At 50.3% G+C, this 15,814-nt stretch overlaps 2 protein-coding genes across 2 annotated transcripts; one reads left to right on the top strand and one right to left on the bottom strand.

Annotated features, from left to right (window-relative positions):
* Positions 1-551: 551 nt before the first annotated feature.
* LOC124695273 (skin secretory protein xP2-like) lies at positions 552-1,088 on the top strand. Its single transcript, XM_047228135.1, has one exon. It carries the CDS (start codon positions 552-554, stop codon positions 1,086-1,088), a length of 537 nt encoding a protein of 178 aa, XP_047084091.1.
* Positions 1,089-1,771: 683 nt separating this feature from the next.
* Positions 1,772-5,552, bottom strand: LOC124702075 (uncharacterized protein At1g76660-like). Its single transcript, XM_047234175.1, has 4 exons — positions 5,347-5,552; positions 5,040-5,222; positions 2,447-3,692; positions 1,772-2,207 (listed from the first exon to the last, which is right to left on the bottom strand). The coding sequence occupies exons 2-4, from the start codon at positions 5,139-5,141 to the stop codon at positions 1,981-1,983; spliced, it is 1,575 nt and encodes a 524-aa protein (XP_047090131.1). The 5' UTR covers positions 5,142-5,222; positions 5,347-5,552; the 3' UTR covers positions 1,772-1,980.
* Between the last annotated feature and the right edge of the window lie 10,262 nt (positions 5,553-15,814).

Here is a 15,814-nt window from a genome sequence, read left to right as displayed (position 1 = left end):
TTTGGGAGACGCGACTGGGGAGCGACGTCCCCCAAACGCGGCACGAACGAAACACGTCCCCCAAACGCTCAATCCGGCGCGGTTTGGGGGACGGTTTGGGGGACGCGACTGGAGATGCTCTTAATGACCATAGATTGGACCTATCCTATTTTTACAGTGCATGGCTAACTGTTCATAAACTAGATATAACTACTATTTTTTTTCTTGGGATCAATATCAGCAATGCAGTTTATCCACGGCTGCGACGCCTATCCAAAACGGATTGGAAAGCCCGAAACCGTACCAGCCGTTGCACCGCATACCTTTTCTCGCCGGGAATCGGCAGCAGTTGCGGTAAAAAGCAACGAACGTACTCCCAACGTTTACCAGAAACAACCAAGCCAAACCCGGCCACGAATCCCTCCCCACCGTCCACGCGCGCGCGCGCCTCCTCCAAACCCGGCCGCCCTTTTATAATCCTCCACGCGCCACGCATGCGCGCATCATCACCAGAGAAAGGGGAGGAGCGATCGCGGTCCGCCCAGTCCACGCACGCACGCGCGCACGTATCCATGGAGATGAAGCTCTCGCCCGGCGCCGCAGGCGAGGTGCACGGCGGCGGCGCCGGCTGCAAGAAGCGCCCGCCGAGCCGGCTGCAGAAGAAGGCGCCCGCGTCGCTGCAGGTCGAGCCGGTCGCCGGCGCCGCAGCCCAGGCGTCCCCCGCCGCGTGGGCCGACGGCAGGACGCCGATCCCGCTCCTGTCGCCGCTCGTCACCTCGCCGGCGCCGCTGTGGGAGGGCGGGTCGGCCCAGGCCGAGGCCAGGAGCGGCGGGGAAGCTGGCTTTAGCCTGAGCCCGGCCCGGCACAGCGCGCATGGCGGAGCCAGCAGCGGTGAGCGCCACGCGGACGAGAAGGCCAAGGCGCCCGCGCCCGGACACAGCGGCGGGTGGCTGCACCCGGCCATGCCGACGCCGGCGCCGGCGCCCGCGCCCAGCGTGGCCGGCGGGTGGCGGCACCCTGCCATGCCGGCGCCCGTCGCGGAGCCGGCCTCCCTGGCGCCGCTCTTCAAGTCGCAGTGCACGGTGGAGATGCGCAACGCCCAGCACTGAGGGCCGACGACCGCTGAACCAGGCCACCGCCACCCGGCCGCTCGACGCGCGCAAGGCTCAGCGGTGACCGCCGAAGCCACCGACGTCGTGGGGCTCGCATGCAGACGAGATCACGCCCGTTCGTGCGTGTCTCCAAGTCGATCGTGATCTTGCTTGCGCAACTAGTTTTACTACATTCTAGCGTGGTCATGGTCATGTCTGAAACTCTGAATGTGGTTGCGGTTCTGTGTGTCATTAGACAAAAAATAATTAACTAGTCATTCCCGGTACCAGTTGTGCGTCAATTGTTGACAGGATTCAATAAAACAATGGCTCGATCTCAAATTCTCAATCCCGATGACCTCTGCTCACCGTTTAGAACATGCATGGTTGTGACTTGTGAGCTTTTGCTGCATAAGCTTCTGCATAACGAGCCAGAAAGGAACCAAACAGAATTCGCACTAGATCTTCAGTTTTCCAATGTCAAAACTCAAGTTCCACCATATCATGAAAGAACATGAGGATTGGGCATATAAAAAGATCTTGGAGAATCCTGCATTGCCCAACCATCATATTCAGTCCCAGCTGCAGCAAACTGGGGATCACTTCTCGCATCAAAATCATAGAATTCAAGCAGGCTGGGAGCAACATATGCTGCAGCATCCTTTCACTTCATATCACCGGCTAACGATTAGAGTGTCTAGTACAAAAGAGGAACACGGTAATTTTAAACAGAATACAAAGCTGGTTGTCATCACATATCCAGAAGCACAATCTGGCAGCAAGAATCCCCAGATATAACGTACTGTAATACAGGCTACTCTTCGACTACTACAGATTACTTCTAACAGCTCGAACGGATGCACACTAGGCTAAGGAAACTCTGAAACTTGTCCTGCATGCTAGCGCACCATTACTGTAGCTGCCTCGACAGTGTACTGCGCCATGACAGAGCACTGTTGGCCTCTCTCAAACTCCTCGCCCTTCTGTACTCGACTTCTGCATCTGAGCATGCCTCGCCAGGCGGAGATTTCTTCCTCACCTCTATGGGTTTTAGAGATATTTCATCCCTCGCCTTGCTGAAAGGATGGCGATCTTTCAGGCTCGCGTCATCGTCGGACAGATGGCCCCCTTTTGTTCCTGAGACAAAAGGAAATAGCACAAGACAACATCTATAAGGAATTATTGCAAATAAAAATCTTGGTATAGCTGTATGTGGACAATAGACATTTCAGTTCAGGTTACAAAGTGCTACTATATTCAAGTTGCTGAATACCTATTTTGCGCAGAAGTTTGCGAAGAAAATCAAAACCTTGTTACATATTCTAGTAATACCAAGACGTAACATACAGGTTAGGCTGAAAAGTCTGGACGTTTACCTTTGAACATATCCACGTGCATTACTTTATGTGTTGTGCCGCTGGAGAGCTGGTCTGCTGACTTCTTTGGACTTGTGATCTGCTTTACGTTGAACACTGACTTGTCCATCTTATCCATGCTCTGAACCTGATTAGGAAGACCATTAAATGGGCACACCTCAGTAGCAGTGGCACTGTTTCCAAACGGAGATATGCTGAATCCATCATCAACAGCATCTGGTATTTCTACATAATGTTGAGTTGTGGCGATCTCGTCTGCACTGAATCCAAAAGATGCTCGGTAAGCTTCAACCTCATCACAATCTTGCTTGTCCCTTGAAACACTAAGCCTCCCACCATTGTAAGGAAATGACTGCTGAGCCTGATCCAGGTAGAACTGAGCAGATGCAGCTGGACGGAAAAAATTACTATCTAGCAGATAGTTTCTGGAGGCAGCTGAATCAAGCCCAAACATGTTGGATGGCGATGTCCTGGAATACGGTGTGTCACAAGCAGATCTAGAAGTCTTCCACTGTGCCGTAGGCACCTCTTGCTCAGGAATGGGAGATGCAATTGAATACGGTGTGTCACAGGCGGACCTAGATGTCTTCCAATGTGCAGTGGGAACATCTTGCTCAGGGATAGGTGAGGAAAGACCGGTTCTTGGAGTTACCGAGGCAGGTGATATGAGACTGCTAGAAGGGCTCCCTGGGTAAAGTGGATAAGATCCCTGGAATCCTGAACCACCAGAGTATGTCGTTGATAAGTAATGCATGTTTTGCTCCTTGCCAGCAGCTTTAAGACCCATAGAAGATGACAGAAACCTAGCATATGGAACATCTGGAGATGATGGAGTGGTTGCATGAGCTAATTCAGGGGGAGGGGTCAGTGGCGCTGTGGAAGGCTCAGTTGTGTAAGTTGAAAAGGCTGTTGGTGGTGAGACAAGTTGAGGTTCATTGGCATATGGTCCAACAGCGAACATATTAGATGTTGGACCAGGAGAGTTTGCGGATATTGACAGGAAGCAATTAGGTGACTGAGCAGTCGAAGCAAGTGCAGAGTGTGAGAAGGATGCTGGCGATGATGGTGGGGCAAGAAGGGATGGATTCATAGCCGCATGCTGGTTGGAATTGCCACCAGACTGGCGACCATTTCCACGGTTAGTAGATGCATTCCCATCAGGCACACGTGCTGCAGGAACAATCCGCTTTCCACCCTTTTGCGATCCGAAGCATGACAAGCCAGAAAAACAGCCTGCCCATCTGCCCTGCCGTTAAGAAGAGAGAAATATGTTTTATTAGTGCAAGTGCATGAGTTTGATTGCTCATAAAATGGAAATAAACCATCCTCCTAATTATTGGTAAAGATAAACAAAACTAAGTATCGCGAGATACATTTTGGTATCACACATGATTCATCACAGCGAGTGTCCACAGGAATCTGAAAAATCTTCAGATGAAAAAAGATCCTATCATGAAAAGCACCACATAGTTTGTGCTCCTATAATCTGTCATACAGGCCTCTCCAAATTCAAAAGCTACTTTGAGCCTAAGCTCAACTCTAGATAAAATGTGAATATAAGGAAAAATTCATAACTTATGTACTTTTCTTATCTAGAGAACAGGGACACACCAGCACAAAGCAAATTTGTTCAGCATACGGACTAGAGAGTCCGGAGGAGAGAGCAGAACGCTCCTCAAGACAAAAAGAAAACGCAACCAAGATTTTAGGATTTACAGTACAGGCTAAGAACGCCATAGCAGATAACCAACACAAGCAGAATCTAGCAGTTACATAGTTATATCTGCACTATCTGTGAAAGCAAGGAGCCGGCAACATACTCCAGGTGATGCTGTGGCAGGACAAGGTATTTGGTCTTTGCAAAATACTGAACGAGTGCCAAATGCACCCAATTCAACATGGAACAACAACAAGAATAGTCAATCCGGCATATTATGCATAGCAGGGAGCAACCAATTAGTACGAAAGCATTAAATCCATCAGTTATATACTTTTTGTATCTAGATAGAAAAGAGGGGCACGCCAGAACGAAGCAAATATGTTCAGCATACAGACTAGATAGCTCGCGGGAGAGAGCAGAACGCTCCTCCAGCCTAAACGAAAAGCGCAGCAAGAGATTCTTTGGAGTATGGTAAAGGCTACGAACGCCAAACAGATAACCAACAGAAGAAGCTTATCAGTTATACAGTGATATCTGCATTCTTTGTGAAAGCAGTGAGAGAGCAGCATACTCCAGGTGATGATGTAGCAGGAAAAGGTACGGGATCTTTGCAAAATTACCGAACCAGTGCAAAATTCATGCAATTCAACGTGGACTAGCACCAAGAAGATTAGTCAATTCAGCTTATTAAGTTATTATGCGTAGAAGGGAGCAAGCAGTTGGTACTGATAAAGCATAATTGGTGAGGTAAAGATGTCCTAGTTGCAAGTTGCAACCACAAGTGGCCAGTGCAGTTCGTACATAGTACGCAGTGGCTGTGCTCATCTAGATCGGCAATGCCTAGCAATTGCAAGTACAGGTACACAAATCTAAAGCAAGCAGCACAAAAAAAGTACCTAAAGCTTAAGTGCACAAGAACATGTAAGTATGTACCTTATCCTGCTCTTGCTGGGAGTGGAATCTGGCGTCGCCATTGATGGCAGCTGCGCCATTAGCCGGCCTGCCGCCGCCAGTACTGCTCCCTGGTATAGCCATTTCTGGTTGAGCCCGCGGTTGCTTCCGATCACATTCTCCGTGGCCCCGGCAAGGTTTCTCTCACGGATCCAGAGATCCTACCTGCTTGGAAGGAAATAGAAGTCGTCAGGATCTAAATCGGGGGTGGTAGTCTGCCAATGGTGTGCCCAAAATCTGTTCAGGTTAGTTTTAGCTTAGTTATCACTGGATGATTTGACGCTCATACCTCGAGAAACAATATCCGAGATTGCGGGCGGGGTGGAGACTGTAGGGAGGCGATGTCGCGATGGAGTGGGACGGGAACGGCGACGCACGGAGTGTTTGGGATGTGACGCGTCGGCGGTGGCTCTAAGGCACAGCACGGCACGGCGGCAGCTCGACTACAGGGGAGATTTCATGGCCGCATTGGGTCAGATTGGAGCTTGGGTGAGGAGGAGAAGAGGAAAGGTACGGGATGGCTGAGAGGACAAGTCGCTGTGGAAGAGATGGGCTATGAGTGAGGAGTGAGGATGGAGTGTATAGACTTCATTATTTAAAAGGGAAAGCAAAATTGCTTCGTGTCTAGGCGGTCGGTTTAACCGAACCGGACGGTTCAGTTCTTGCGGCTATTAGGCATCTCCAACCGCTCGATGAATTTTGAACATGATTTCTGTCCATTTACGTTGTGTACGGACACGAAAATTGGTCACATGTTCATATGCGTCTACCCCTTCTAGCGTCAGAAACGTATTTTTTTTACTGCAAAAGCCCAACCATGTATTAATTAGAGAGAAGATAAAAAAAGATGTCTCTTGTGTAGGCAAGAGTGGTGGGCATCCCGTGCATTAAAGGAGGAGAGTGATGGAACAAGCATGCCAAACGGACAAGTCCGCGCAGACGTATTCACGACGCAAATTTAATCCGCGCTCTCGTCTGAGCAGACCGTGCGATCACTTTGCGTCAGGCCGCTGGGATGGGGTTTTTTATCCGCGTAGATGCAAAAGGACGCTTTTGATCCATTTGAGCTGGGCCGCTGGAGATACCCATAGGCCAACTTTAACGCGCGGCCGCATAACGGACTGCATTTCGATCTGCTCCAGTCCGGATGTGACAATCTGCAGACAAGAGAGAGGTCGATGTCCGGATGCAGGTGACAGTCCACGTCCTCCAACCGAATGTGTTTTTAGAATTATATATTTAATATTGTCGTCCACAAATAAATAGCTAATAATTTGCGAAAATGAAAAAAAAAACTTTCAACACAAGGAGTTCAAATACAACATGCCGACGCACCAGAATTCCAAAAGCATGACACACGAATCACATATCCAGAGCTAAAAATTATCTTCTTGTTCTTCTCGAGCCATGTCCGGTGAGTAGGGTCCATGTCGTTAGTCTAGCGGGTCACCCTGATCTTGGCCTCTTCGTTGAGTATTGTGATCTCTAACTCCTTTTGCTTGTTATATACCTCCTTTGCGGTCGCGCGAGCATTGATAACTTCAATCTCGAGCTTCTTGGTTTGTACTCGTAGTAGTTCTTGTTAGTCTCTTCATTTTCCCGCCGCTTCCTCTTGTCCCTCTTCTCGCCCGACACCTCCTTGTCGGGAAAGAAGCGTCTTGATCGTCTCCATCACCGCTAGCGAGGAGGCATCTCGCTTGGGCCCCGCCTTGGAGTTGGTCCGCCCCCTCGGCTACTTTGGCAGTGCACTTGGGACCTCGCCATCAACATCGATGACATTGGATTTGCCAGGCACGTTGGCGTCATAGGACGCATATAGGTCGTGCCACTTGGGACAATCCTTGAGCGCGGCTCAACAATTTACCAATTTGAAATTATTTTGCTTGTTATCAATCTTCAATTGGCTCAAAGATTGGGTCATCAAGTCGGCAACGCCAAGGTCACTCACCTTACGCTTCTTCATTTTGTTGTAGGCGGTGTTGAACTTGGTGGTCTGCTCTTGGATCCACGCCCATCTTTTTGTGAGCGAGGCCTCACTCCATTCGCTCACAATAGGGTTATCGCCCAAATGCTTGGGTGATACGTCTCAAACGTATCTATAATTTTTTATGTTCCATGCTACTTTTATGATGATACTCACATGTTTTATACACATTATATGTCATTATTATGCATTTTCCGGCACTAACCTATTGACGAGATGCCGAAGAGCCGCTTGTTGTTTTCTCGCTGTTTTTGGTTTCAGAAATCCTACAAAGGAAATATTCTCGGAATTGGACGAAATCAACGCCCGGGGTCTTATTTTTCCACGAAGCTTCCAGAAGACCGAAAGGGAAACGAAGTGGGGCGACGAGGCGCCGACACAACAGGGCGGCGCGGCCCAGGTCCTGGCCGCGCGGCCCTGGCGTGTGGGGCCCTCGTGTCGCCCCTAAACCTACCCTTCCGCCTACTTAAAGCCCTCGTCGTGAACCCCCAGTACCGAGAGCCACGATACGGAAAACCTTCCAGAGACGCCGCCGCCGCCAATCCCATCTCGGGGGATTCAGGAGATCGCCTCCGGCACCCTGCCGGAGAGGGAATCATCTCCCGGAGGGCTCTTCATCGCCATGATCGCCTCCGGGTCGATGTGTGAGTAGTCCACCCCTGGACTATGGGTCCATAGCATGTAGCTAGATGGTTGTCTTCTCCTCATTGTGCTATCATGTTAGATCTTGTGAGCTGCCTATCATGATCAAGATCATCTATTTATAATGCTACATGTTGTGTTTGTTGGGATCCGATGAATATTGAATACTATGTCAAGTTGATTATCAATCTATCATATATGTTGTTTATGTTCTTGCATGCTCTCCGTTGCTAGTAGAGGCTCTGGCCAAGTTGATACTTGTAACTCCAAGAGAGAGTATTTATGCTCGATAGTGGGTTCATGCCTCCATTGAATCTGGGGGAGTGACAGCAACCTCTAAGGTTGTGCATGTGCTGTTGCCACTAGGGATAAAACATCAATGCTTTGTCTAAGGATATTTGGGTTGATTACATTACGCACCATACTTAATGCAATTTTCTGTTGTTTGCAACTTAATACTGGAAGGGGTTCGGATGATAACTCGAAGGTGGACTTTTTAGGCACAGATGCATGCTCGGATAGCGGTCTATGTACTTTGTCGTAATGCCCCGATTAAATCTCATAGTACTCATCATGATATATGTATGTGCATTGTTATGCCTTCTTTATTTGTCAATTGCCCAACCGTAATTCGTTCACCCAACATGCTATTTATCTTATGGAAGAGACACCACTAGTGAACTGTGGACCCCGGTCCATTCTTTACATCCGAAATACAATCTATCGCAATTGTTCTTTACTTGTTCTTCGCAAACAAACATCATCATTCACACTATACATCTAATCCTTTATTTACAGCAAGCCGGTGAGATTGACAACCTCACTGTTACGTTGGGGCAAAGTACTTTGATTGTGTTGTGCAGGTTCCATGTTGGCGCCGGAATCCCTGGTGTTGCGCCGCACTACATTCCGCGACCAACAACCTTCACGTGTTCCTTGACTCCTACTGGTTCGATAACCTTGGTTTCTTACTGAGGGAAAACTTGCTGCTGTGCGCATCACACCTTCCTCTTGGGGTTCCCAACGGACGTGTGTCTTACACGCTATCAAGCAACTTTTTCTGGCGCCGTTGCCGGGGAGATCAAGACACGCTGCAAGGGGAGTCTCCCACATCCAATCTCTTTACTTTGTTTTTGTCTTGGTTTACTTTATTTTATTTACTGCTTTGTTTGCTCTTATATCAAAAACACAAAAAATTAGTTGCTAGTTTTACTTTATTTACTGTCTTGTTCTCCATATTAAAAACACAAAAAAATTAGTTACTTGCATTTACTTTAGTTAGTTTGCTTTATTTACTACCGCTAAAATGGGTACTGTTGAAAATACTAAGTTGTGTGACTTCACTAGCAAAAAATAATAATGATTTCTTATGCACACCTATTGCTCCACCTGCTACTACAGCAGAATTTTTTGAAATTAAACCTGCTTTACTAAATCTTGTTATGAGAGAGCAATTTTCTGGTGTTAGTTCTGATGATGCTACTGCCCATCTTAATAATTTTGTTGAACTATGTGAAATTGTTGACTGCCAAAACCCACCGGCGGGCAGCGGCCTTGTCAACACTGTAGAGCCGGGAAGAGCCTAGAGCTGCGGCTGGCTGAGACCCCTCCGAGCAACGGCCCGCAATGCTCTTCTGGTCACACGCGGCGTTGCGAAGTGCAAGGGCGTGCCACCCGACCTATACCTCGGTCGGGAAGGTGATGAAGATGCCTCGCTTAGTTTCCTGCAGGGCATACATGTAAACGTTAAATACGAGCCTCGATCGGCTCTCGAGTTATCCCGTGAATCGGCTCAAAGAGCCGATCCACCCATGATCCGTACGGGGTGCACGAATACTTGGTGGTCCCGCTTGATCAAGATGAAGCTAATGAGATCTACGACGATTTAGGGTTTTCACCGCATAATCGGATCATCCTACTCCAGAGTTGGGCCTTGCGGCCACGCACGGTGCTCGTAAGCCGATCCTAAACAAGGCCAAAAACCAACATGAAGTTGATCCTAGGAACATCCCGTTTAGGACTTGCGAACGCCACCCTACGTGCCACCGGATCCTCCCCCTTTGTAAGGCCTAACTATTGCGAGATATTAAACTAATCCTTGTAGAACAAGGAGCAATCGTAACGGATCAGATCTACTAAATAATGATCAAGCGGGGTTCCGCCCCCACACCTGAGATAGGCGTGAGGGCGGCTAGATATGCAAGGGTTGCACTACGTAAGCATGCTTAAACGAAGAACAATGCTAACCCTAAAACATCTAATGATAACTACGTTGCTCGCCATCAAAAGCGCTTCGATACGAGCAACGCATGAACAACGTGGGGCTTGTGCTGCCTAGATCGCAAGATGCGATCTAGGCGCATGTCGCTACCTGATAGAAACCCTCGAGACGAAGGAGTTGGCGATGCGCCGAGATTGGTTTGTTTTTGGGGTTGAACGTGAGTTGTTGTTTATTCCATAAACCCTAGGTACATATTTATAGTCCAGCGGACTTTCTAATGTGGACGTGCACTAAACCGTGCACGAGATAAACTCTAACTTCTAAACCGATACACAATCTATTATATTAAGATACACGGGCTAACTAGCCCAAATTCTCCGTGCAAGGCCGCTTCATAGTTCTTCCATATGTAATCTTCCAAGCCCACCTTGATCGCGGCCCACCTCCTGATTTAGCCAAAATCTGGTGATAACACATGCCCCCCTGGTTTTGGTAATGATAATTTCAAAACCACTCTGTTTTTCTCCTCAGAGGGGTCGTGTCACGGCAGAACAGAACTGTCGCAGCATGCCTCATCATGACGACTTGCCTTCCCAACTTCTCTGCACGATTTGACAATTTTGGCATCATGTCCTCGAGAACTGCTCGGAAATAAAAAAACCCCACCTCCTTTTATCTAGCCGCAACGAACAGTTCTCTTCTTCACCCCTTCCGCAGTAGCACTCCAAAAACCCTCCCCTGCAACCATGTCCTCTTCCTCTTCCTCTTCTTCTTCGTCGGATCTTTCCCACGTGTCCTCTCCCATCCGAGAGTCGACGCCCTCGTGGGGTACGCAAGCGGCGTACGACATCCTTGCCCCGACAAAGTGGGACAAAGAAGATCATGACTCCTACGTCTGGTCCGAGGATGACAAATCCCAAACCGACGGGGAGAGCGACCTCCGCTTCCTTGCTGACGAGGAAGCGGTGGAGGAGAGCGAAGACGACCGCCTCTCCTGGGCGGACTTCACCACCTCCGAGGAGGTGAAGGAGGAGGGAGAGGAGGAGGAGGATGAAGACAGCTCCTCCGACGAGCCGCCGACCAAACGCCGCCACCTCCGGCCCGGGAACTCCAGCCGACGTCGGCGGTGGACGACGACGCCGACGAAGAGGATGAGGACGACGAGGGTCCTATCGGCGGCCGCCGGAGCAGCGATGACGAGCCGGCGAGGGAGCGAGCGCCGGCAGGTGGCGACGACGGCAACGACGACGACGAGGGCGGCAGCGGCCCCTAGATAGGGTCTTAGCATAGGGCTAGCAGTAGCAGACGGGGCAATGTATCCCCCTGGTACTTTCTTTTGAGAGCAATCAGCTCTTCTATGTAAGAAATCCGGCTTATCAATGAAGAAATTCCCCAACTTGATTTTGCCGATCCCCTTTATGATAATTTAGCCGATTGTCTTTCCTTCTGATTCTGCCGATTGCCAAACCGGATAATGCCCAACAGGCCGATGGCATTGCATCGGTCTCTCACGATAGATTTCGAGATAGATCCACCCAGACCCAAACTCCTTGCCAAACAAGGCCAAGCCCTAACCGCGCAAATCCGCAGATCTCTCAAGATGGCATGTTGAACTTAGCGGCAAAACTCCCGAAATAATGTCGGTCTCCTTTAAATTATCTTCTCCGAACTCTGCTCGCTCAGCTCCGGCAGTTTCCTTCTACGACAATCACTGTCTCTTGAACGAGCCGTCACGAAGAGTGAGCCCATTCCGACAGAGTTGGTTAGACCTCGAGGGCGAGCTGCCCCCCGAGTCTCAGCCAAAGCGAGGATCAAGAATGGATCATTACCGTTGAAATTTCGGGGCGGGCTCAACCTTGTCCAAGAGGGCTATCCCGCAGGACCACCAGCCGATCACCTCCCTTCCGTCAAGGGTCCATACAGCCGATCCAGCGAGGCTATGATAATCTTGCAATATAAGCACCATTCTTCGTGTAACTTGTGGTGCGAGTTTAGCCGATTCCAACGAGATCGGCTCCCGGAGCGTAGAACCTTCAAGGTGAGCTGCCCCCGGCCTTAGTCGGGTGAGAATAGCAACGAGCTGGTCACATCGATCATCCTTGGTTTCCAACTCGCAACGCCGTATCAGCCGATTCAACAAAATCGGCTCTTTAAAGTGAGGGAATTTCAGGGCGAGCCGCCCTCCCCCGAGCTTCTTCAGTCCAAACCTTGCGCCTTGCTGATCAGATCAGATCATTATCTTTGGCAGGCTGAAGCAACTCCCGGTGAGAACGTCTTTACATTTCTGATGCCCTCCAGATTCTGGGCGCAATATCTCTTGGAGGGAACTAGCCCCCCGCTCTTAAGTCGATGTCCGTACATCGGCTATGCTTGAAAATTGCTTGAAAATTCTCGATTTTTTCGGCCGACTTGCGTATCGGCCCCCATATTCCAATACCCATCAACGAAGATGAAATGCTTCCGTTGCATATCCTCGTATCTTATCTATCCGGGTGCCCCCGAGCCGATTCCGTCAAGAGAATTGATGGTATCGGCTCGTTGGATAACATGTCGAACCCGAAGCGGAATGGTGGGTGAGGATGTCCGCGGCCGATTACTGGAATCGGCCTCCACGTTATTTGCTCAGTGAAGGTTTTGCAATGCTCCTTCATAGACCCTTGGGGCCGATCACAAGGATCAGCCTCGCCAACTTGCACGTTGCTTGGCTTCAACTACATGGTCAGGCCGGTGGATAAAACTAGCTTAACCCTTCCCTTTGTCACATCGATGCGCTCGCAGTCGTCCAATTTGATGCCTGAGAGGGGTTCTTGGCCTCGCCGCTTCCCATGCGTTCATACCAGCTCGTTGAAACTTCAGCCGAGTCGTCGGCTTGGACGACCTCTACCTCATCACCATCCCACCGTATTATGCATTGGTGCATTGTGGAGGGAATGCAGCAGTTGGCGTGGATCCAATCTCTTCCCAAAGAAACAAAGCATAACCGCTCGTGCTATCAACGATAAAGAACGCCGTGGGGATGGTCTTTCTTCCCACGGTCAGATCCACGTTCAGAACTCCTTGCGCCTCAGATGCTTGGCCGTTGAAGTCGCTCAACGTTACGTTGGTCTTGATTAGATCCGAACTTGAGCGTCCCAGCCGACGTAGCATAGAGTACGGCATGATGTTAACTGCCGCTCCGGTGTCCACTAGCATCCTGTTTACGGGCCTCCCATCGATATACCCTCGTAAGTACAGGGCCTTCAGATGCCTGTAGCTCCTGTCTCGTGGCTTCTCAAAGATAACCGGCCGTGGGCCGCAGTCAAGTTGTGCCACGGATGTCTCATCTAATCCCGGAGCACTGAACTCCGAAGGGAGGATAAACACCATATTTGTGCCAGCCGATGTTTCATCATCGGCTTTTTTCTGTTCGGGCGCCACTCTTTTCTTTGTGGCCGACCTTCCTCGTCCGTGGTTCGCAGAACTTTGGCGGCCGCATCAGGCCGTGCCTTCCTTAGCGTGCGCAGTATAATCTTTCGCTTCTTCCAACCCACGCGACGCTGGACTCTTTGCTTCGTGAACGGCTGAGCCCATCGTGGAACCATCTCGGGCCGATGATATTTGTATTCTTCACCGCCGTCCTCTAGCTCCTCGAGATCTTCCATCCGAGGGGACTCAGCACGCTTGTTCCGATGCGGGAAAGGCCCTAGCCGGCTGAACACGTACACGTTAGCGGCACCCTTCTTCCTTTGTTTGCATTCGGGCAGTCCTCGATTGTTGGCAATCGGCTCATCCCCGAGTCCCAAGCAATGTTTGAAGAACGGGCAGTCCCAGTGCTTATCCATGTCACTCTGCCCCTTGGCCTCCCTTCGGCGCGACGATCGTACCCGTTGTTGCCTCTACCATGTTGGCGGTACCTTCCGACCTCGGCATCGACCGGAAATTCCTTTCATCGTCCGCGTCGTAGCGCCGACGCTCTGGTCGTGGTGCTGCTCGTATTTGTTGAGAGGGTGCTTGGAGTGTGGGCGTTGATACCGCATGCTTCTTATTCCCTCTCTTGCCGTGTACCGCCTGTCCTCACCTCGGGGTTGGTCGCGCGGATCGGCTCCCTTTTCATCCGTGCCACGGGAGTGGCCGCTTCTGTTTCCTCTTTGTCATGGCGGCTTGCGGATCCTGCCATATTGACACCAAAGGAAAACTTTGGCCGATCTATGGGGTGGCTGAGATCCACCGTGTCGACACCGGGACCCGGACGTGGGTTTCTACCAAGCTCGATACCGTGCGGCCGGGCCTTCTCAGCGGAGCCGATGAGTTCGGTTCCAAGGGTTGCCTTGATTCCGTCATGTTTCCTTCTGAGCTCCTTGGGCAGATCCCCATGCTTCAGAGACTTGGTGCGCTCCTCCAACGGGGTGGAGAGATCTCTCCCATCAAGTGCGCCTTCGGGCGTGGAGCCCCTCCCCCTGACGCCATGGGAGTGGGTTCGGTGGGAAGAGCCGAAGAGTGCGGCTTCGAGGATGGCTTTGATCTCGTCGCATGTGATCTGGCGTGCCGTCCGCCATCTCGGATGTAGATGGCGATGTGGTTGATGTAGACGATTGTCCCACCGGGCGTTCCGAATGTGTTGACTCGCCAAAACCCACCGGCGGGCAGCGGCCTTGTCAACACCGTAGAGCCGGGAAGAGCCTAGAGCCGCGGCTGGCCGAGACCCCTCCGAGCAACGGCCCGCAATGCTCTTCCGGTCACACGCGGCGTTGCGAAGTGCAAGGGCGTGCCACCTGACCTATACCCGGCCGGGAAGGTGATGAAGATGCCTCGCTTAGTTTCCCGCAGGGCATACATGTAAACGTTAAATACGAGCCTCGATCGGCTCTCAGGTTATCCCGTGAATCGGCTCAAAGAGCCGATCCACCCATGATCCGTACGGGTGCACGAATACTTGGTGGTCCCGCTTGATCAAGATGAAGCTAATGAGATCTACGACGATTTAGGGTTTTCACCGCATAATCGGATCATCCTACTCCAGGTTGGGCCTTGCGGCCACGCACGGTGCTCGTAAGCCGATCCTAAACAAGGCCAAAAAACCAACATGAAGTTGATCCTAGGAACATCCCGTTTAGGACTTGCGAACGCCACCCTACGTGCCACCGGATCCTCCCCCTTTGTAAGGCCTAACTATTGCGAGATATTAAACTAATCCTTGTAGAACAAGGAGCAATCGTAACGGATCGGATCTACTAAATAATGATCAAGCGGGTGCCGCCCCCACACCCGAGATAGGCGTGAGGGCGGCTAGATATGCAAGGGTTGCACTACGTAAGCATGCTTAAACGAAGAACAATGCTAACCCTAACACATCTAATGATAACTACGTTGCTCGCCATCAAAAGCGCTTCAAGACGAGCAACGCATGAACAACGTGGCTTAGTGCTGCCTAGATCGCAAGATGCGATCTAGGCAGCATGTCGCTTACCTGATAGAAACCCTCGAGACGAAGGAGTTGGCGATGCGCCGAGATTGGTTTGTTTTTGGGGTTGAACGTGAGTTGTTGTTTATTCCATAAACCCTAGGTACATATTTATAGTCCAGCGGACTTTCTAATGTGGACGTGCACTAAACCGTGCACGAGATAAACTCTAACTTCTAAACCGATACACAATCTATTATATTAAGATACACGGGCTAACTAGCCCAAATTCTCCGTGCAAGGCCGCTTCATAGTTCTTCCATATGTAATCTTCCAAGCCCACCTTGATCGCGGCCCACCTCCTGATTTAGCCAAAATCTGGTGATAACAGAAATGCAAAAGTATAAGGATGTAGATGGTGACATTATAAAATTAAAATTGTTTCCTTTCTCCTTAAAAGGAAGAGCTAAAGATTGGTTGCTATCTCTGCCTAGAAATAGTATTGATTCATGGACTAAATGTAAGGATGC

The sequence above is a fragment of the Lolium rigidum genome, chromosome 3 (assembly GCF_022539505.1).
Source record: "Lolium rigidum isolate FL_2022 chromosome 3, APGP_CSIRO_Lrig_0.1, whole genome shotgun sequence".
Taxonomy (NCBI): Eukaryota; Viridiplantae; Streptophyta; class Magnoliopsida; order Poales; family Poaceae; genus Lolium; species Lolium rigidum.
Note: the sequence above shows the minus strand (reverse complement) of the source record. Positions and strands in the feature narration are given on the sequence as shown.